At 43.3% G+C, this 23,222-nt stretch overlaps 1 protein-coding gene across 2 annotated transcripts in view; it reads left to right on the plus strand.

Moving 5' to 3' along the window:
• The first annotated feature begins 1,228 nt into the window (after window positions 1-1,228).
• Window positions 1,229-23,222, plus strand: part of MRC1 (mannose receptor C-type 1) — an 88,779-nt gene continuing 66,785 nt past the window's right edge. For both annotated transcript variants that reach the window (XM_056114537.1, XM_056114538.1), the window contains exons 1-4: window positions 1,229-1,366; window positions 12,363-12,764; window positions 14,452-14,625; window positions 19,260-19,424. In XM_056114537.1, coding sequence (XP_055970512.1) covers window positions 1,306-1,366; window positions 12,363-12,764; window positions 14,452-14,625; window positions 19,260-19,424 — 802 coding nt within the window. In that variant the 5' untranslated portion in view covers window positions 1,229-1,305. The remainder of the gene's footprint in view (window positions 1,367-12,362; window positions 12,765-14,451; window positions 14,626-19,259; window positions 19,425-23,222) is intronic.

Consider the following 23,222-nt stretch of genomic DNA (forward strand, 5'->3'; position numbering starts at 1 on the left):
CCCACCCGAATAAGTACATAATACGTATTTCAGCACATTCTTCAGAATTGATAACATTTCTCACATTTCAATTGTGGATAGATTACCTAGTTACTGATATATGGTTTAAAACATCCTTTCTTTATATTTAATTTCTGAAAAATAACACTACCTGCTTAGGGGTAAAGTTGGTAGCTGAGAAATGTAAGATCTTTTAAAAAGGATGAATCGCGCCCATTTTGAAATGAATCTACATGTTTTTGAACAAACTCCCTTGTTTTCTTTTAGCAAGAAGACCCTTGCAAATCTCACAGGAAGACGATGACAATAATGATGATTCTTTGCAGTGCCAGGACGGGTCACGATGGGTGAGTCTTAATTTATTCCAATCCATCGTCACTGTATTCTCCCACTTTCTAGATCAGCATTCTTCAACCTTTTTATACCTATACAGAGCACCTGTCCTACCTACTGATCCAGAGACAGGGCATGGAAACCAAGGCAAGTGAAAAGAATTTTCCATCCTTTCCACACTTGCATACTGGCACTGGTCCACGGACAGATCACTGTTCTAGAGAACCTTCTAGAACCTTCTAGAACTTTCCTGAGCCTTCCTGAGTTGTCTGCTTAGATTTTTGCCTCTCTTTTACTTTCTAAGGGAAGAAACACAAAACTGGCTGTGAACTGTTCCTTTTGAAGCTTTCCAAGATAAAACACATAAAATGGACTGAGCACTGTGGTGACAGAGGGGCTGCGTTTCCAAACTTCAGCACATGTCTCTACCTGGAAACTAGCCATCACCCCCACATTAGAGTGGGGAGTCTCCACTGTCCCGTTTCTAAATGCTTTCCAGGGGGGCTTCTCAGTTAGGTAGTCCCTCTCCTGCTGGGTCTCCAGCCCCTGCCAGGGAGACTAGAGCTGTTTCTTTCCTGTCCTTCCAGAAGGCCAGCTCTGCCCTGCTGTTCTCAAGACAGAGAGCCTCCTCCTCCTCCTCCTTATCCTCTTGTCCCCTTCCTCCCCCCCACCCTCTCTGCACGCGTCCTCTTCCCCTATGTCTCTGCTTCTCCTCCGCAAGTTCGCTTACAAAGCAAAGTTGTAACTTTGAATTCCTGTTTTTTCCAAGCACCCTCATGTGACAGGATATCTCTCAAGCGGCCGCTTTTCCCTAATTTCAGAAGCCTTTTAAAAGGGAGCGCTTCCCCCATGCCTCTTCTCAGCGGGCAGCTCTGAGCTGGGAGTGCCAGTGGTGGGGACCCGCCCCGCCTGCTTGGGGTTCTTCTCTCCCAGCTCTCCATCTGTGGCTGAAGAAAGGACCAGCCGTGGGCCATGCCGCTGTCCCTACTCCTGCTCTTCCTCCCTCTCCTCCCGGTGGCCGAGCAGCTGATGGGTGAGTGGATGCTGAGGTGGCAGCTGTCTGGCTCGGGAGGCCTTTCTTGGGGACCCAGTCAATGCCTTACAGCACTTGAGGGACCATGCAGGAGAGTCAGTGCTCCCAGCTCCAAGGGAATCCCCCTGTTTGCTCCCCCAAGCACAGGTGCTGCCTGGCCGGGATCCTTCCCCCCACCACCCCCAAACCCGGTTGTCCTCTGCATCCCACATGGTCCCCTGAGCACCGCCAGGGGTAATTCCTGAGTACAGAGCCAGGAGTAACCCCTGTGCATCACCGGGTGTGACCTCCCCCCCCCCCCCAAAAAAAAAACAACCTAAATCCAGTGAAAATCCTGGAAAGTTACATTGTCTCCACTAGACTAGGGGACTTGGAGCCAGGTCCCTGCCTCTCACTCAGCTTCTTGGAACAGACAGCTAAATGAACAATTCAGGGGCTGCTGTGAAGCTGGACTCTGAATAAATAAATAAATAAATAAATAAGTAAGTAAGTAAGTAAAGGCCCTCCTGTTGATCGTCGATTTGCTCGAGCGGGCCCAGTAACGTCTCCATTGGAGACTTTGTTGTTACTGTGTCTGGCATATCGAATACTCTCGGTAGCTTGCCGGGCTCTCCGAGAGGGGCGGAGGAATCGAACTCGGGTCGGCCATGTTGGCTGCGTGCAAGGCAGACGCCCTACCTGCTGTGCTATCGCTCCAGCCTCCGCCCCTCTTGGAGAGCCCGGCAAGCTATCGAGAGTATTCGATATGCCAGACACAGTAACAACAAAGTCTCCAATGGAGACGTTACTGGGCCCGCTCGAGCAAATAAATAAATAAATAAATAATAAAAATGAAAAGGTTTGGGACTGGAGCAATAGCACAGCGGGTAGGGCATTTGCCTTGCATGCTGCTGACCCGGGTTCAATTCCCAGCATCCCATATGGTCCCCTGAGCACTGCCAGGAGTAATTCCTGAGCGCAAAGCCAGGAGTAACCCCTGTGCATTGCCGGGTATGACCCAAAAAGCAAAAACAAAAACAAAAACAAAATTAAAAGGTTTGGATACATGGATTTAATGGACATAGGGTATTTAGCTGAATATATCCAAAATATTGTTCTCAACATGAATCCATTTAAAAGGTCTTGAAATATGTTCAGATGCAATATTATTTATTTAAATTTCTCCCATTTTTTCCTTTTCTTCAAAATTAAAAAAAAATTTGGTGGCTGGAGCGACAGCACAATGTGTAGTGCGTTTGCCTTGCATGTGGCCAATCCGGGCTCAATTCTCAGCATCCCATATTATCCCCCGAGCACTGCCAGGAGTAATTCCTGAGTGCAGAGCCAAGAGTAACCCATGTGCATCGCTGGATGTGAAACCCCCCCCCCCCAAAAAAAAAGAAAAAAAGAAAAGAAAAAAGATACTTTTTATTTCTTTAGGTTTTTTTTTTTTTTTTTCTCCCAACAATTTTAAAAATGCGAAGTTGGAGATGTGCCAGGTTTGACACTGGCAGCTGTCAGGGACCGACTCCGTGCCAAGGGATGGGCCTGCTGAGACCAGGGGCTTCGGCTGGGGCAGCCCCAAGCAGACCCCTGTTTCTTTCAACCCGACCCTCTTGCTTCCTGCAGAATGTGCTGCGCAGCTTGCTTAGAAACTCTTCCCTTCTGGAGACAGCAGGAAGCTTCTCTCTGATGAATCGTTTCCTCTTGATAGGCCTAGAGATGAGTGAGGCAGCGAGGGACTGAATCCATCTATTTAAAAGAGAGAAGCCTGGGTCAGGGACACAGTTTAGATTTTTTTGTTTGTTTGTTTTCTAGATTCTTTTCTTTGAATTGTGCCAGCATATCATCCTTTGGGGGAGGAGGAGTATCTGGGTCATTTGTGCTCAGGGGTACTCCTGACTCTGTGCTCAGAGATCACTTAAGATGATGCTCGGAACCATAATGGGTGTTAGGAATTGGACCTGAGTCAGCTGCATGCAAGGAAAATGCCCTACCCATTGTATTATCTCTCTTGATCCCTTATCATTTTTATTTTACTTCTTGGTAGATGACCTCACATGTGAGCAGAGTTATTTGGTTATATATATATATATATATATATATATATATATATATATATATATTTGGCTTTTTGAGTCACACCTGGGGCAATACTCAGGGGTTACTCCTAGCTCTGCACTCAGGAATTACTGCTGATAGTGCTCGGAGGACCATATGGGATGCCAGGGATTGATCCTGGGTCATCTGTGTGCAAAGGCAAGTGCCCTGCCCACTGTACTATCGCTCTGGACCCTGGACTGTATATTTTTAGGGGATACCACTCTATACCTCCTCAATATGTATGTAACCACACTATGCTTACTACCCAAATACAAAAGTTCCTTCACCAGTGTACCTTGGACCCCTCCTGTCTTTACTAGTGTCAGTTCTGTGGACAGAGTCCAAAGGTTTGTTTTTGTTTGACTTGGCCTGTTCCCTTACTGTATTTCTTTATGTATCACACACAAGTGAGATGATCCAGTATTTGCTTTTTCTCCTTGATCTGTTTTGTTTAGTCTGATCTCTTCCAGTTCCATCCATGCTGTAGTAAAAGGCACAATTTCCTCTTTTCTAACAACTGCATAATATCCCACTGTGTGTAGGCACTGTGGCTTCTTTAGCGATTCATCTGTGATTCTGTAATTTTACAATCATCAATAGCATAACAAAAATTTCTATTTTAGTACCACACTCTTTTGGTTGCTGTAGCTTTGTGGTGTAGTTGGATTCAGGACACAAGATTTCTCCATTCTTTTGCCTCAGAATTGTTTTGGCTATTTGGGGCCTTTTGTGTAATTTTAGTGGTGTTTGTTCTATCTTTGGATCAGTGCTTGGGGTTACTCCTGGAGGTGCTCAGGGAACCATGTGGTGCTGGGAATTAAATCTGGACTTCCTGCATGTAAAGCATATCCTCCAACTGTTATGCTCTTTCTATTCCAAGAGTTTTGGTATCTAAATCTGTTTCATTTTCCCTGCTTATAATTGATCTATTTAGGTTTTTAAATTTCCTCCTGATAGAGTCTTAGAAGTTGTGTGAATCTATGAATGCTCTTTCTTCTAGTTTTTTTCCTTTGAGGTATAAACTTGAGATATAAACATGTTTTTAGTAGTCTCTTTTGACCCTTTGTATTTATGTGATACATGTGTAACTTCTCCCCTTTCCTACCTGAACTTACTTCTTAGAGGAGTCTATATTTTTTTCCCTTCATGAGTCGAGCTAAATGTTTGTCATTTAAAAAAATGTTTCTAAGAACCAGTTCTTGGTTTCATTGACCTTTTGTATTGTAATTTTGAGTTTTATTTATTCCACTAAAACTTTCATTTTTACTTCCTTGTACTACCTTTAGATTTTATTTGTTCTTCTTTTTCTACTTCCGTTACTTGTGAGGTTAAATTAGAGGTTTTTCTTATTTCCTGATGTTAGACTATATTGCTATATGCTTCTCTTCATACTGCTGTTTTTCTGAGTCCTGTATGTTCTAATAGCTCATGTCTTCATTTTTGTTTCTTTCCAACCAATTTTAAAATGGCCTGGTTGGTTTCCTCACTGACCCAGTGATTATTTCACAGCCTGTAGCTTAGTCTCCATCTATTTAAGGTTTTCCTTGGCATTTTCTCTAATTTTATGAGCACTATCAATCAGAGTCAGGAGTAAGCCCTAAGCACTGGTAGGTATGACCCCCTCAAACTACACCAAAACAACTTACCCCCCAAAAAGCAAAACACTTGATGTTAAAATAAGGTTGGTGGTGCCATCTTGCCTTGGGTTACTGGCAGGCTTGAGTGAATGAAGAAAATCATAATATTAGGTTGATCGTAGACGAAACTAGAAAAAAGTTGGTGGGAAAAAAAGTGAGAATAAAAGGCAATCATCAGTTTACTTTAAAAAGAATTGAAAGCGAAGTAAGAGACAGCAAGTATTCTAAGACAAATTTTGTCCATTGCAAGGGTACAGAGCATTTCCAGATCTTTCATCATATTAATTAATCACACTCAGTCCTTGCAGGAACTCTGTGATAAGATGGATAGATGTAACCATTTACCTTTTACCATATGAGAAAACTGACCTCAAAATCACCCAGCCAGTGAGGATTAGAATTAATTCTTGACCATAGTCTTTTGGCTCTGAGGCTAAGAAGGAGATAAAATTTATCAGCTGAGGGACTGAAATGATAGTACAGTGTGTACATTTGCCTTGCACTCAATTGATCTGGGTTTCATCCTTGGCATCCCATATGGTCCCTTGAGCACTTATAGGAGTAATTTATGAGTGCAGAGCCAAGAGTAACCCCTGAGCATTGCTGGGTTTGTTAGTTTGGCACCAAAACAAGTACATAAATTATCAACTGGAGTGTGTTGATCAGGAAAGACATTAATGTGGTTCAAAACAACTGTATGTTACAGAGGGACTCAGACTCTTGGCATCAATTGTTAAGACTTTTCACCTACGTTAAGGGGAAGAAGAATAAGAGCATTTACTCTCGGTAGAGTGAAATGCATCAATTCTTTTATTTAGACATTTGTGACAACTCTGTCATAGTATCTTTGTCTTACAGAGGAGGAAGTTGAGGCAATATAATTGATTTAGCAAAGACAATCCAACTAGTAATAGTGGACTCAGGAATTGATTGCAATTTTGCTGATGCCAATATGTTTATCTCTGTTCACATCACCTGTGCCCTGAAGCTAAATTCTGGTGTCTTTATTATCTGTGTTCTTTGGTTCCTCCCTTTGGGTCACGCTAGAACTCTGTTTGCTCCAGTGTCATCTGTCCCAAAGGATTTTACATTGACTTCAAGTACAGCTTGTTCAAGCAACTGATAATAGTGACAAACATGTATCAGGCAGTTTCTACATATTACGAGTGATACTAGCATTTTGTTGAGAGTTTACTTACCTTCTTAAATTGTGTGTCACTCAGCTTTAAAGAAATTTGCTTTAAAATAAATTTATTTATGCTTTGTTATCAGTAGGTGTTAGATTTGTGTATCTATTTTATATACCTCAATATCTGGGGTTATGTAAAATTTCTCAGGCAAGAAGAGGTCATGAGTGGAAAATATTGGAGTGGACCTGATTTAGAGGATCTTATTTATATGGTCTCATGGGGACCAGCAGGCCTTGTGACTCACCCCCCTGCATTTTTCAGATGGAGACTCAGAAGTACAAGAATTTAAGAACTTCTTTCAGGTCACCAGCCAGAAGTACTGGGGTCTGATCACCTGGTAACCAAATTTCAGAGCTCTCACTGACTGGGGATCTGGTTGACTTAATTTTTTTTAAAAATCACCTAACTAATTAGCATGACTATCAGTGCAAGTAAGAAGTGTTAACTTCCTATTGATGGGGGTTTTGTTTGTCCTAAAATTGGGGACAGGGGGGCATTTTGATAAAGAACTAGGAGAGAAAGGAAGGAACAGGAAAGAAAGAGACAGGAGCAGAAGGGATGCAGGTAAAAGAGCAGCAGAGCCAAAGGCACTGCTGAAACAGTAGTGAATGTAGCTAGCACAGAGCATTGTCTAGACTCTAACCTTTTTGAATTTTGTAGCTCCGGGGATCAAACCAGGGCCTCACACATGCAAGTCTTGCACTTCGCCATTAAGTCATATCCCTGGACCTAGAGTGTCATTGCTTTAGGGAGGAAGGCAGGAGGAGGGTTATGAGTTTCTTGCTCCTGAAGTTCATTTTGTCTTTGAGGTCACAATCCCCATTGCATTCACATTGGTATCTTCACTACAGGCCAAATGCAAAGAGGGAAGATCAGAGTCTCTAAACATTTGATGAGTGAATGATCAATATGAACCATACAATACTAACTCCATTTTCTCTTTCCTCATTTCTTCAATATCACTCACTATGACAATTTCTAGATTCTTGGTCATCAGGTCTTCAGCCCCCAGTGTGTGGTCATGATTTTTTTTCTTTTGTTTTTTATTTACTCGGTTCATGTTAAATATTGGTTTTTCAGTTCTTTGGGGACACAAATCTTTTCTTTATTTATTTTGTGTTTGAGCTATACCTGGTGATGCTCCGAGGTAACTCCTGACTCTGTGCTCAGGTCATTCCTGGCAGTGCTTGGGGGATAATATGGGATGACAGGGATTGAACCTGGGCTGGTGGCCTTCAAAGCAAGCACCTTACCCACTGTCCTGTCTCTATGGCCCTGGGGGGGGTGGGTACATAAATCTTACACTGTGGCAAGGGCTTTACTTTCAGGGCCTGAGGTTTTCAGGCCGATTCCTTGGTTTTGGCTGCTGGAGTAGCAGACCTCTAACAAAGTAGATGACTTGGCTAGTGACTCCAGGAGCATTGGAGGAGTGGGGTGGTGAAGCGGAAAGAGGAGGTGGCATGCAGGGAGGGCGTGGAGGTGCTGGAACTGAGTAGATGACTTGGATAACTGCAGCACCTCCTCGGGACCCTCTGCAGAGTGTGGCCGAGTAGACAAGTGCTGCAGAGGCCGGTCTCCAGCCAAGGAGAGAGGGATCTGGGTGTTGCCTCTCCTATTCTCAATGGTAATTGGTGAAGGGCTACTCTAGGATGTGACAACTAACTGGCCCTTGGAGTCTTTATGGTGAATGATTAGTGGGAAGCTCTGTTGACCAGACCAGGACCCACGCCCCATGAGGTGGGTGTTTGGAGGTGGTTCCAACAAACATTGAAAGACACAGGCAAGGAGAAATACATGGATTGTGGCAGGACCTGCGACAGAGTACACTCTCGTTTCCCCTAGCTTCTGGGTCTTACACAACTGTTCTCTTATGTTTTCATATCTGCACTTTAGTTTTCATTGTAGGCAAAGTCCAACTATGTAGTAGTTGTGTCTGTCAGAAATCACCATTAATAACCCAGATTTAGTAAGTTTGGACGTTTTATTCCTTGCTCAGTGTCAGGGACTCATTGTAAGCCATTAGAAATGCTTGGAAGAAACTTCACGTCCATGTTATTAGCTATTTAGTCCTCAGTCATTTCTGATCTGGCACTAATGACTCCTTTCCCAGATGTACTATGAACTTTGGCCTCTCTGTCATGAATTTACCCAGGCAGAGTGTGAGATCAGAAGCAGGGAACTTGCTTCTGGATTGTCTTTGTATGGCCCCTCCCATGGTTATGGCACATAACAGGTGTTCACAGATAATTGTGCTGAAGATAAAGGTGAGGTTAGTAAGATAAAGCAAAGGTGCATTTCCTCATCTCCCCAACCAGTTGTCATGTAAATCTTAACAAGCACAGCCAAGAGGAACACGTTGGACAGCTTACATGAAGTTGCACAGCAATGAATATTGCTCTCCAACTTTCATTTATTCCACAATACTTCATTACAGTAGTATAACTAGTATAGACCAAAACTCAGGAGCATTTATACATCGAAACCAGGAGCATTTACTCAGATAAAACATTGATTCGGGGCCAGAGAGAAAGTACAGGGGTTAAGGTGAGTGATGCCATGTGGGTGACTAACCCTGTTTGATGCTCAGTTCAGCATAAGGTCCCTGATCATGGCCAAAAATGATCTTAGAGCACAGAACCAGCAGCAAGCCCCGAATGTAGCTGGGGATGCCCCCCAAACAAATAAGCAAACAACAGTTTAAAAAGTGTGTTTAATTGTAGCAGAATACCACAAGCAACCTTTCAGTTAAAGCACTGGCTTACTTTCAGAGGAAAGAGGGTGATCAAAATGAAAGACACGGCGTAGGAACAGTGGCAAGAGCGGCTTCGTGTCCAGCTGCTTGGTGGAGGAGAGGAATGATGGATGAATGTCGAGCCCTACAGTGATAATTTTACATTTCCCTCCATTGTCCAGCAAAGGCAATATCAAATTTGCGCTGCTTGCCCATGTCAAAGATAAATAAAGGAAACGAGACGAGATAAGTTTGGATTGAAATAGCAGCATTTCCAAGCAGTCCTTTCGTAAGTGCCAACATGAGTAAACTGCCTGTAGGTAAAAATAGACCTTCAGAAAACAGGGGATGGCTCAAGGGGCTAGAACTCAGGCTATGCTTCTCAGAACCTCAGGTTTGATCTCTGGCATCCCATAGGGTTCCCTGAGGATAGTAAGCACTGAACATCACTGGGTGTGACTCAAAAAGCCAAAAATAAACTATCCCAAAACCCAAACCTGAGCTTAGAGGGAGGAAGCCAGGAGGAAGTGTTAGAGGAACAGAAAGGGCTGCGGCTGGAGCATGGGGAGTACCAGCAGGTGAGTGCAGAAGGGGATGTGCTGGGTCCTGGCCCTCTAGTAGACTGGGAGGTGAATGTGGGTAGTTACATGTTGGGGGGTGGGGAGGGGCAGTCTGCATCAGTAGTCGTCAAAGCCAAAACTTCTGGGACAGGAGAGATAATCAAGTGGATAGAGTGATTGTCTTTCAAATGGCTGACCCACGTTTGATCTCTGGCACTGCTAAGGTCAGTCCTGCAGACACTGTTGGGAGTGATCCCTAGGCATCCAGGCAGGAGTAAGTCCTGAACATAGCCAGGTACAGCTAAAGACAACATAACAAAGAAAACCCCAACAAACAAAAAACCCAACAACCCTGGAAACCCTCCTTCCAACCTAGAAAACATCTCCAGAAAGGGAGAAGAAAAATGAAACTATCTCACAACAGAGAAGGCCTTTAATCAGAATGTGATACCCAACTTGATACATGGAGATTACATACAGGTTAGACACTGAATTCCTTGCTATGGAATCATTGAAAGGCTTTAAATGTGCTTGATGCCTCTGTTGCTGGATATTTTGTTTCCTGTTTTGGTTTGGTTTTGTGCCCCCACTCCTTGCTGGCAGTGTACAGGGTTTATGCTCAGGGATCATACTCAGAGAAGCTTGGGGGACTACCCATGTTGCTGAAAATCTGTGTGTAAGGTAAGCACCCCACTTGCTACATTATCTCTACAGCCCCTCCCGTTACTTTTACTCTGGGATACTAGATTGAAATTTATGACTTCCTCCCCAAATGTACTTTGACCTCTGACGTTTCTACTTCAATTTAATTATGGCAGAGTGTGAGATTCAGGTATCAAAAAATTTCCAACCAAGTGCCTGCAGTAAGAGATTGCAGAAATAGAAGGAAATTACTCCTTCGTGATTGAAACAGGCCACTGAATTTGGCTTTTGCTATTTGGAGTCTGGAAAGGGAGACCCATCTCCTCCTAGAAATTGGGAAATCAATCCTTTTTGACTTTGATTATTTCATTTCAAGGAGAGTAAGAACAGAGCAAGGCCCACGTGGCATGGCTTACACTGGTGGCAGTGAAAATGGAGAGAAAAGAATGAATTAGGACATTATGATTGTGTGTGTGTATATGTGTGTGTGTGTGTGTGTGTGTGTGTGTGTGTTAACTATCTCAAGCTCTAGGGTATCCTCTACTCTTCTTTGTGCCTATTTATCCACATACACAGATTTATTTTTAGGAATTGCTTCATGAAGTTGTGAAGCCAGCAAGTCTACGGTCTACAGAGTGAGATGGCAGGCTGGGCACCCAAAAACAGTTGCTATTTTAGCTAAAGTCAGAAAGGCACCTAAGGGCTTCACTCTGTTTTTTCTATTGAAGACCTTCAATTAACGGGATGTGTCCCACCCTTGTTATGTAGGGTAATAGTCTTTACTTGAAGTCTTCTGACTTAAAAGTTATTCTAGTTTGTTTGTTTATTTGGGAACCACATCCAATGATGCTCAGGGATTTTTCCTGGCTCTGCTCTCAGGAATTACTCCTGGTGGTGCTCAGGGGATTATAAAGAATGCTGGGATGGAACCTGGGTCGGCAGCATGCAAGGGAAGTGTCCTACCTGCTGTACTATCTCTTTGGCCCCTTTAATATTATTCTTACTATTAACAAAAACCTTATAGCCACTCTTAGACTGGTGACTGACCAAATAGCTGGTTAAGTGACCTGTCCAGATCACATAAAACTGGCTATCATAGTATATTTTAGGGTAATCCAACTGATTCTGCTCTTATCCTACCTAAGTGGGGGAAAGCTGGAATTCCAAATTGGATAGTCAAGTTTTTGGCTTATGATTTTGGGTAGATGGTAACACCATTAATAGAAAGAGAGGATGGGATGTTTCCCCTTCAAATGCATTACCTCTAGAGTAAAATTAACCACAGCAGAGTGTGAGATAAAGGTAGGCAAGAACTCAAGAACAGATGACTGGTTAAAGAAACTTTGGTACATCTACACAAGGGAGTATTATGTAGCTCTTAGAAAAGATGAAGTCATGAAATTTACATACAAGTGGTACAACATGGAAAGTATCATGCTAAGCAAAATGAGTCAGAAAGAGAGGGATAGACATAGAAAGATTGCATTCATCTGGGGGACATAAAGTAACAAAATATGAGATTAATACCCAAGAATAGCTGAGATCAGCACCAGGAGGATTACTCCATAGCTTAGTGGCCAGTCGGGCATTCTAGAGGAAAGGGCAGCTCAGATAGAGAAGGGAACACCAAATAAAGGGTGTTTGGAGGATCCTCCCAGGAGGGGAGATGAATGTCGAAAGTGGACTATGGACTGAACATGTTTGCCACTCAATGCCTCTTTTGCAGACCACAACACCCAAAAGGAGAGAGAGAACACAGGGGATTGCCCTGCCACAGAGGCAGGGGGGGATGGAGGGGTGGGGGTGGGGGGATATTATCCATGGTGGTGGAAAATGGGCACTGGTGGAGGGATGGGTATCTGATCATTGTATAATCAAACCCAAGCACAAAAAATTGTAAATCTACAACTGTACCTCATGGTGTTTCACTAATTAAAAAAAAAAAAAAGGTAGGCAAGAACTTGTAACAACTCTGAAAAGGAGATGGTAATAAAGAGATTGCAAAAATTTTCTCCAGATCCAAGAATCCTCTGGAGGGAGCTGAACTGGTCCAGGGCTGGGTCACATCCTTCCCTTGACCTGTGACCGTTAAATCCTTTGGGAACAAGAAAGAGTGGCCCATGCATTCACTCGACCATCCTTTCTTTCCAACAGACACCAGGCACTTTCTAATCTACAATGAAGATCACAAGCGCTGTGTGGAAGCTGTAGGCCCCGCAGCCATCCATACTGCCGTCTGCAACCAGGAGAGTGAAGCCCAGAAGTTCCGATGGGTGTCTGAGTCCCAGCTGATGAGCGTCGCCTTTAAGTCCTGCTTGGGCGTGCCCTCAAAAACGGATTGGGTCGCTATCACCTTGTATGCCTGTGATTCCAGCAGTGAACTCCAGAAGTGGGAGTGCAAAAATGATACCCTCTTTGGGATCAAGGGAGAAGAGTTGTATTTTAACTATGGCAATAGACAAGAGAAGAATATTATGCTGTACAAGGGCTCAGGTTTATGGAGCAGATGGAAGATATATGGGACCACGGATGATTTATGCTCCCGAGGTTATGAAGGTAAGAAACAGCACAGTTTTGGTTTCCCGTCAAAGTCTTCTCAGCTTCTTTGTTGGAAACTGATTCAAGGAAATAACTTATTCTTGTTTTTCTTGTACTAAACCATTGATTGCCTTTGTTTTGGATTATCCTGCATTTCCCGAGAACATGAGAAGGAATAAGATTGGCAAAAAATCTGAAATGAAAGACCATTTGAATTTATGGGACTAAATGAATGTTTATTTTTGTTATAAATTTTAAATCATGGGTTACAACTTCTAGAAACAGCATCCACTTTAGTTTTAGATTCCAAATCTCCCATCTAACATGATTCTATTGGGATGATAAGTGAATTTATTTATTTTTAATTTGGAGGGTTTGGGGGACACACCTTGCAGTTCTCAGGACTTAGCCTGGTTCTATACTCAGGCATCACTCCTGGCAGATCAGAGTCCAGCTGGGGTTCATGAGATTGAAATCTGGTCAGCCAAGTGCAAGGCAAGTGCCTTAACTGCTGTACTGTCTCTTCAGTAACCTCCAGTGATAAGTGAATTTAATCAACTGCTTTTTTTTTGTTTTTAAGTTATTACTGGAGAAGTTATCTATGGACAACACCTCCCCCTTTTTGTTACATGTTCAGATAATCTATAATGAAACCTTGCCATTCTTTTCATGTGGCTCTTTACATAAGACTGTCAAGGTTAAATAAAATCAGAATATCTAGTTTTTCCATAGACAAAGTTTCCTTCCCTGGTGGATAAACCAAACAAAGGAACAAAGGAACTTAAAACACAAAGGAACTTAAAATCTATCACAAAGCCATCTTGAGTCAGATGGGGAACTGCCAGCCCAACTGCAGGTTGGGCCCCTGGGTTATGGTGTTAGAGGAATCTCTGCCTTCCGGGACAGGAGATCATTGGTTTCCAAAATTACTGCAGCTTCAAGGATGGCTGGAACCTGGTGGAGCAGCCGATCCTAGGAGCTTAGCTCTCTGTAAGGTGATTCATTTGCCTCTTTCCTTCCCTAGTCGGAGGATGGGAGAGGAGGAATTGAAGAGTGACCGAGAGAGCTCAGGAAGACTTTATCCTGAGTCATTTATGGAACATAATGCGGGTGTAGATCTCACATCAGACGCAACCGAGGTAGCAGAGAAGGGACTTGGAGAGAGGGGGCTTGCGTCTGAAACCGGAGGGCCGCCAAGGAGAGAGCGTCCTAACTTACTACAAGAAGGAAGCATGGGGGGAGGTTTCTAGCTTTCCCAGTTGGATTGCAGGCACATCTGACCTGTGACTGTTAAGTCCTTTTGGGAACAAGAAAGAGTGGTTCAAGAAGCGGTTTCTGGAACCTGTGTAGACCAGGTTCTGCGCATGCCTAATCGGGGCTTCTCTCACTGCAGACGACAAATGCACAGAAGGGAAGGGCCCCCTTTGGTCCAGAAGGGCGGAGGTGCTCATTGCTGGCTGGGCAGAAAGGGTGGGGAGGCAGTGGGTCATTCTAAAGCCTCACTGCTTGCCGCCGCGTGGAGAGTTTGCAGACTGGCTGGTGTTTTCCCACAAGTTGGGCTTCTTGATGGGGTCGTAAACTTGTGGCATCCCCAGTGTAGCTCTGTTGTATCTCGAGGGATGCGGGGATGCGGGAGAGCCTGAGGCTGCTGGTGGGCAGTGCCCATCACACACGCTCTGAGCGCTCTCCCTCCTGTGTCTTCCAGCCATGTACACGCTGCTGGGCAACGCCAACGGGGCCACGTGCACCTTTCCGTTCAAGTTCGAGAACAAGTGGTACGGAGACTGCACAAGTGCGGGTCGATCGGACGGCTGGCTCTGGTGTGGGACCACGGCAGATTACGACACGGACAAGCTCTTTGGATATTGCCCCTTGAAGTGTAAGTAAGGCTGTCACTGTGAACATGTTGGTGTGTTTAAGTACGGTACCGTTAGGATGAGACTTTGCACTTAGCTAAAATGTGCTCGAGCACACCCTTCTTTGCCCAGGGCCTACTCCTGGCAGTGCTCTGGGGGATAATATGGGGTGCTCCGGATCAAACCCGGGTTGGCCAAGTGCAAGGCATGCGCCCTGCCACTGTACCATCTCTCTAGCCCTTTTTCTTTCGTCCTGTCTTTTTCAGGCGGTAGAGAAAGTTGGCTTACACCCAGCCTTACTCAGGGTCCACTCGTAGGTGGCAACCCAGGTTAAATCACGTGGGCCACAAGAGACTATAACCCCTGTTCTCTCTCTCTCTCTCTTTCTCTCTCTCTCTGCCCCTAGAAGGTTTTATTTCTCCCTGAACTTCTTTCACATTATCTTGTACCTCATTGAAAGCTGCTCTTCACATGTCATTGTCTCTCTTTAGAATGGAGAACGTGGCTCATGGGGACTGATGAAGTGACCAGACATCTCTACCGGTCCTCAGAGGCAGTAGATAATGCCATTGTTTCCATCAACTACTTTTCAATAACTATTTTCTAAGACTACGAGACACCTTGTACTAGAAATGCTTCAGTATACTCAGGCCCAGAAGTAGACCTGTCATTCCTCAGCCCCCAACGACCATTTCAACTTTAGATCGAAAATAGTATTTCAGTGACATCCCAACCATGTAGTTTGATGGGCAGAGAGGTAGAAGGGTGACTCAATTTTGTGACATTGCAGAGGGCTTCTTATTGTGGAAATGATAGTCATGACACTCTTCTGTTTATCTGTCACTTCATTTTGCACTCCTACAAATCAATGGAATTGGATTCTTTCCATGTTTGGAGGGTTTTTACAATTTTCACTTTCTTTGGGTGGGGGAAGGTGTTTGGGTCACACCTCATGGGTGCTCAGAGCCTTTGCCTGCCTCTCTGCTTGGGGTTTGTTCCTGGCAGTCCTCAGAGGACCATGTGGTGCCAGTGATTGAACACTGTGTGCAAAGCGCATGTTTAGCCCATTGGGCACTCTCTTCAGCCCAAACAATATTTTTTACAGAATATTTTAATTGTGATTGCAATAATGCAAAATGAGTGGCATTGCTTCATAATGTTGGATGGGAAAGTGCCAGAATCTAAGAGCCCTTATTCTTTCCATGCTCGAGATCCTATAACAGTTATAAAAAAGGTATAAAGTACAGCAGCTCTGGGGTGGAGAACATTTGTGCTGGGTGGTTGGGTGGGAATTGAAGAAAGAAAAACAAGAGTTCTTTGTTTTTCTTGTCCTCTTTCTCCTGCCAGCTCCTCGCTCTTGCTCCCTAAACTTCTTTCTGTCCTTAATTTTTAAAAAAATTTTTGAACTTTTTTTTTTTGGTTTGGGGGCTATAGCCAGAAGTGTGTGGTATCCAACACACAGGAGATCAAACCCAGTTCGACTGTGTTTTAGAACAAGTGCCAGGACTGGAGCAATGCGTACAGTAGTACAATGAGTAGGGCATTTGCCTTGCACATGGCAGACCGGGTTTGATTCCCGGCCTCCCATATGGTCCCCCAACTCCACCAGGAGTAATTCCTGAGTGCAGAGCCAGGAGTAACCCCTGAGCATCACTGGGTGTGACCCAAAAAGCAAAAAACAAAATAAAACAAAAATAAAATAGACAAGTGCCTAACTCTCTGGGCTAGGTAGCTCCTCAGCCCATAGTTCTAATTTCCAGTTCCTTCAGGTTTTGTGCATCCCAGCAGCGCTGGTTTCTGCCACTGTTCAGCCCCCTTTTCACGGCTGGCACAGGACACAGCGTTGGCTCAGGGAAGTGCCAGGAGAGGCAGTCTGGGGTGAGTGCATAAACCTGGAGCGAAACTTTCTGGAGCATGCATCAACGGCCGCCACAAATTAAAGTCAGAGTCCTTCACAGGCATGCTCATTTAGCATTTGTGATGGCTAGACCTTGAAGTATTTCCCGCTGCAGTGCATTGATTTCTCAATCCCAGCAGTGGTTATCAGTCTCTTCTCTGTACAGTTCCTCATTCTGGGTTAATGCTCTCGAAACCTGACGGCTTTGTGTGCCTGGTGACACTCCTCTCCCATCCTTGGGTGAAGTAAATGTAGTCATCTCTCCCAGACCAACTTTTAGAGGTAGGATCTGTGTCATTAGAAGTTTTTTTTTCTCCACTGAGGACAAAAAGGAGTGATGTTACTCTAAAACACAGCAATGCTTATTTTGTAGTGATTGAAGAATGTCTTTTTCCTTTACACCCACTATCCCAGAATGTCTGAGGGTATGGGTTTCCAGTTCCAATGACAGCAATTCCATTTAGGTTGTATGGACAAAGAAGTTGTTTTGTTATTGGTGTTGGTGGTGTTGGAATACACCAGGCCTGACACATACAAGGCATGTGCTCTACAACCGAGCGACAATCCCAGCCTGAAAAGGCAGCTATGAAAGAAACACTTGATTTGAAGTCATTAGATGGGATACAAGTGACAAGTCTAATCACAGAGAAAACCCCTAACTTTGATAGATGTTGGAGAGGAAGCCCCAGTATATTCTAGAATAATCTTTTAGTCTTTATGTCTTTGAGACCAACTTGCTGTATATAGAACAAGATAGTGTATTTTTTTTAAATGTGAAAGTAAAATAATGTTGAAAATCCGATGACCATTTTTAAGAGCATCATGTACTTGATGCTTTTTTGAAAAGTTTTTTATGACTCAGATCCATCTCACTATCTAGGTCTTGATCTTCCATTGAAAGGACATCTTATTTTATGTATCTTAACTAGCAGAGCCAATACAGGAAAACAAGGCCCCAAACACACTCTATTTTCTTCCTTGTCCTCTGCATTGTTTATTGTAATGCTTTCCTTCTATTTAGACTTATTTTCAAGTGTCATGAAAACAGGAAAAGGAAAATATCCCTCTCTCTCAATTCCCCATAGTAAGCAACTTTAGCATTCTACTTTGGTTATGCTGGTTTACTTTGAGAATTTGAACACAGTCAGCAAAACCATACATATGTTGAGAATACATTTCAATTCCTTGATTTCAAAATGAAAACTCAAAATTTAAAAGTCAGGTTGAATTTTCTTCTTTGTTACTCATGTTCCTTTCTTCTATTTCTAGTAAGAAAATAAATCCCTTTTCTGAAACCATATTATATTTCCTACTATCTTATAAATAAAACCCCCAAGTTCCTAAGAATATTTAAAACATACTACAAAGCTATCTCATTATTTGGAAGATCTCATGTCCCTGGAGAAGAATCAGTTTGGATATTAAACCAGGAAGGTCCCTAGTCATGATCATTAAATGTAAACATTTCTAATTCAAACCATTTTTATAGTACTATCTTAATTGTATTATGACATATTTGAAATGTCTGTGTTCTGAAATTTTATTATATTTTTCTTCCTCTTCCACAAGTTTCATATCATAAAGGATATGAAAAGGTCTCTACTAGCTTCCTTATCAGATACAAGGAATTGTGATAGCAGAGAGTATGAGCTGATGGAAAACTACCCAGTTGTTTGGCAAGTTGACAATATCTCAGAAAATTTGAGATGTCATATAGTTTTCTCCTCTTCTCTTTTCATGAGAAGAGAGATCCCTAAATGATTTAAATAATCAACCTACTTGATTACTAATTTTCTACCATCTTATATGCAAAGATCTATAAGTAAGTGTTACCTTCTAGATTATTTTAAAGTATGTATTTTTAGAAAATATATCTGAAACTAATAGAATATATAGGGAATCCTCAAATAGCAAAGTAAAACCTAAGTTAAAAATCATAGGGTTTTCTTTAACCTGAAAAAAAATATGACAGTATTTGCCCTTGCCAGGAGCTATCTATATATAATATATTTAGAGATGAGAAAATGGGATTTTGCAATTGACAGTTTAAATAAGGTCAGTCTGTGAGTGAGAGGGCTTAGATGTTGGTCTAGAAAATTCTGGAGAAGGAATCCTTGATCTTCCCCTCTACTGACTGTATCTTTCACCAAACTACAACATCTCTGCTCCCAGAAAAAAAGGCATCTATTTCTATTCTTTCCCTCACCCCCTTTTTTTCAACTAGATTAAGGAAGTTTGTCTGGTGTCTCTTTATTACCTAGTCTTTGTGTATGTTTCACTTCCTGATCAACCTGATCCCAAACACACAACAAAAAAAAGAAGGAGAAGATGCCGCCCTTTGATTTTTTTAGACTTGTAAAAAGCTCAGAAACAATGATATGTTTAAAAAGTCTCCATTTCAAGGGGCTGGAGTGATAGCACAGTGGGGAGGGCATTTGCCTTGCATGCAGCTGACCTGGGTTCGATTCCCAGCATCCCATATGGTCCCCTGAGTATCGCCAGGAGTAATTCCTGAGTGTAGAGCCAGGAGTAACCCCTGTGCATCGCCAAGTTTGACCCAAAAAGAAAAAAAATCTCCATTTCAGGAGTGAAGACTGTTTCATAGGCACATGGAAATTATTTGGAAGAGAGAGCGAGAGCGAGAGCGAGAGCGAGAGAGAGAGAGAAGATTGTGGTAGTAATGTTTCTAGGAGTGTTTGATGATCATGGAAAGTCTCTTTCATGCATAATTCAGCCAATCCCATTTGTCTTCCTTTACAGTTGAAGGAAGTGAAAACCTATGGCTTAGAGACCCATTGACAAGCCTTTCCTACCAGATAAATTCCAAATCTGCTTTAACTTGGCACCAGGCAAGAAGGAGTTGTCAACAACAGGATGCCGAACTCTTGAGCATCACAGAGATACATGAGCAGACATACCTGACAGGTAATGTTATGAAAAAAAAAAAGCAAAGCAAAATCATGGGGTTTTATATCTATAATAGAGTTGCTATAGGGCTTGTGGACATGGCAATAAAGTCTCTAAGGGCAGAGGGTACAACACATTTGCATCCTGGAAAATGGCAGCTGGGATGGCAAACAGGTGCCATCTCTTGAGTTAGCATTGTTTTGTGGTAGGCGACTCTAGCACCAGAGTGGATAAAGGTTCAAAGGATTCACCTGGCCTCTGAATGGAAGATGCACTATCAATACATGCCAATCAATCAATCTGCAGTCAATGCATTTAACAGTATCTTCAGACACAGGGAATGTGGTTGTTCTGTTGAATCAAGTGGCAGGGTACTTAAGGTGTTTTTAACACGGAGGTCACAGGGTCAGAGATGTGGTATTTGGTAGTAGTGTCAGGGTGACAGAGATGGAGGTGCTTCCCAACAGGGAACCGAATGCTTTTGTCAGTCTTGGACATAAGACAGAGGTGTCATGCAGTCCAAGGATTTGGGTCTCACTGGTAGTCATAGGCCTTCCATTAGCACCAAAAAGTTCAAGCTGATCAAACAAAATTCTGCCACAGAAGCAGGGGCAACCAACCTGAGCTCTGCCCCAGAACTGAAGTCAGTGGGCCACCATAGGTGGCTTATGTGAGCCAGGGAGGAGGGAGATGGTCACTTTCTTTTGACCACCCTCTGCTACCCTGGTCTGGCTGGGAAGACTTGGACTCAGGATGGAACAAGGATTTGCTCTTTTTAGGAAAGGAAAGTCAATCGTAGGCCTTATCCAGGGTTGCCAGGTTTTTGTATTGCCTTGCAGAAAAGAATTTCAGGAATAGATGAGTGGTAAGGTGAAGGCAGATTTTATTCGGAGGCTCTTAGGAAGAGGAAGGAGGGAAGGCCAAGGGAGAGAGTGTAATGTGCTCAAGGGAGAATGCGGGCTTCTTCAGATATAGAGAGAGCCCTTACGCACATTCCAGCATTGGATATGAAAGCATAAAAGTCCACATCTCAAGAGGGGTGATGCAGGTGACACATGTGCTTGGGCACCAAATGTGCTTGGCTACGTGGGCACAAACACAATGGGCTTAGGCAGCATATGCAAGTCTTTCCTTTGTTCAAGGAGGCTTGTATAGAGTTTCGCCAACCTGCCTTCATGTGGGGCTTTCTAGTTAGGTAAGGATTCGTTACTAGGGTGGTTGCTAAGGAGATAGAGTTGGGAGTGGTTGATGGTCTTTGAAATTCTTTTCCTGGCCTTTGTTCCAGCTGGAGCATTTCTCAGAGGGGGCTCCAGGCTTCTCTGGATCTGTTACTGGTGCCAGGATGATCTTATCTGACTGAGGACTTAAATAAACCTTGCAGTTTGGGACTGTTGGGTTTATGACTTCTCAGAAATTCCATTGCCATGGTCCCTCTGCTACCTATCTGCCTGCCTCAGAACCCCAAATCCTGTTTCTTCCATCCTGCTTACTCCCAGATTTGACTGGTTTTGGGGTTCACACTAATATTCCTTCACAGTGTTTTTAAAATTAAAATAGCTTTTTGAAGCGCTTATTCTACTGAACTGGGAAATGAAAAGAGCTGACCCTTGCTGGGGGTGAAAGCTGTTTCAGTGGGGAACAGGCATTCCTAATCACTTGCTTCCAGAATCACCCCCTCCAGCGTGGCCAGCCTTTAGATTGACATATTCTACATCTTTGAGATTTTTATTTTATTTTACTGGATTTTGGTTTCATACCCAGGGGTTTTCAGGGACAACTCTCACCTCTGTGCTCAGGACTCACTCCCGATGGTGCTTAGGAGATGATATAGTCCTGGGAATTGAATCAGGGTCTGCCATCCTCAAGGCACGTGTCTTAATCCCTGTGCTTCCTCTCTGGCCCCACAGACAAACTTAGACCCTGTGATCAGCAAGTTCCAAAACATCCCGAGGGACCCTCGTTTCCTACCAGATAATTGATATAACATCTTCATCTGGCATCCGGAAGCTCTCTTCTGCCCTGTTATTGCTGTCCTCTTCCTGTTTCATGGCCTTGAGCGGAGAGTTTCCCATCTGCATCTCACCTTCTCATGCCTTCTTTCTTTTCCAGGTGACTTTTTGTTTTCGTGTACCTGGAATTCCCAGCATTTCATACAGTTGAGATGTAATTTTCTCTACTTCCAGCCGCCTTTCTCTTTAGTCTATAGCAGTTTTGTAATGGTGGCTTCCATGTCTGTCTCCCATTCCCTTCAAAACTATAAATACATACTTAGGTTATTTGTTTTTATTTGTTTGCACCTGATTTTATTTTGGGAGGCTTAAAAAATAGAGTAGTAGTATACACATTATTAAATAAGTGTTATTTCGGATGTTTGTCTTGTACAGGGCTGATCTTGGTTTAATCCCGGGCATCCTATGTGGACCCCCAAGCACTGCACTGCCAGGAGTAATGCCTAAGTGCAGAGCCCGGAGTAACTGCTGAGCACTGCCAGTGGTCCCCCCCCCCAAAAAAAAACAAAGTTTCATTTTTAAAAATTGAGGTTACTCTGGGCCAGAGCAGTAGCAAGCGGGTAGGACATTTGCCTTGCACACGGCCAACCTGGGTTAGATTTCTCTGTCCTTCTCGGAGAGTCTGCAAGCTACTGAGAGTATTCTGCCCCAAAGGCAAAGCCTGGCAAGCTACCCATGGCGTATTCAATATGCCCAAAACATTGACAACAAGTCTCAAAATGGAGATGTTACTGGTGCTCGCTCCAGCAAATCAGTGAGGTTACTCCATTTTCTATTATTTTGGTGGAAAGTTCAAGCTAAGGAAACATACATAGCATAACTGGGTAAGAGGCATTTTTCTACACCTTGTCTCTTTCTGGAGCTAGATCATGAATGGATTCTCTGAAATGAAATATATTATTGGAATTGTTGGACGTTATGTTTAATATGTCTTAATGTTCTTCAGCCAGTGTTGGCAGAAACTCACCATTTTCTTGCGTAAATGAGAGAGAGTGACAAAAGCAAGGTCCCATCTTCTGACTGTGCAGCCATCAGCCCAGAGAGGGGATTCAACACAAAGGTTCTACTTTGTGTTGGCTTAGGGATGGGTTTGACACAGGAATGCAGTATCAAAGTCACTAACATTTACATCTCATCAGGAAAATAAGGACAAAGAGAAGATAGTCCAGAAAGAGACAAAACTAAGATCGGGTAGCTGATTCAGGAGTAGCAACAAGAATGATTTGGGCTTTGGTGAAATTTGTGCCTATTTGCCTGCATGGAATGAAACCTGGTTTTATTTGTCTTTTGTGGGGGAGTGGAAGTCTGTGGGCTGTATTATCATAACTTTCTGGTGTTTACTGGACCTCTGACTTTCTGGAAACCCAGGGCCAGAGCCCAGCTTACTTCTTGAACTTTTCTCAAATTCCTAGTAGAGAGAAACACCATGGGCCCAGAGGCATTTCCGGGTCCTGCTTCGTTATCACACTAGTCTGCAGGAAATGTTTCCCTAATCTGTGCTATTGTTGGCACCCCCATGAGAGCAAACAAGTCTCCAGGGTTTCAGAAGCTGAGTTCACCTCAGATTCTTATTGGATGCTTTTCCAAGCCTTGGGAATTTTAGTCAGCAACTTTGAACTGAAATCTGGATGAGAATGATTTCTCCGATGAGATGGTTAGTCTTTCCTGCTTTAAAGTCAAAAAATGTCATGGATTGTCTGTGAAAGAAAGTAGGACGAAAATGAAAGGACACCATCCTGGATGGGAGAAAATATGTGTATACCACATATCTGACAAAGGAATAATATATATGATATATTTAAAGCAT

The sequence above is a fragment of the Sorex fumeus genome, unplaced genomic scaffold (genome assembly GCF_029834395.1).
Source record: "Sorex fumeus unplaced genomic scaffold, SorFum_2.1 ptg000026l, whole genome shotgun sequence".
NCBI lineage: Eukaryota > Metazoa > Chordata > Mammalia > Eulipotyphla > Soricidae > Sorex > Sorex fumeus.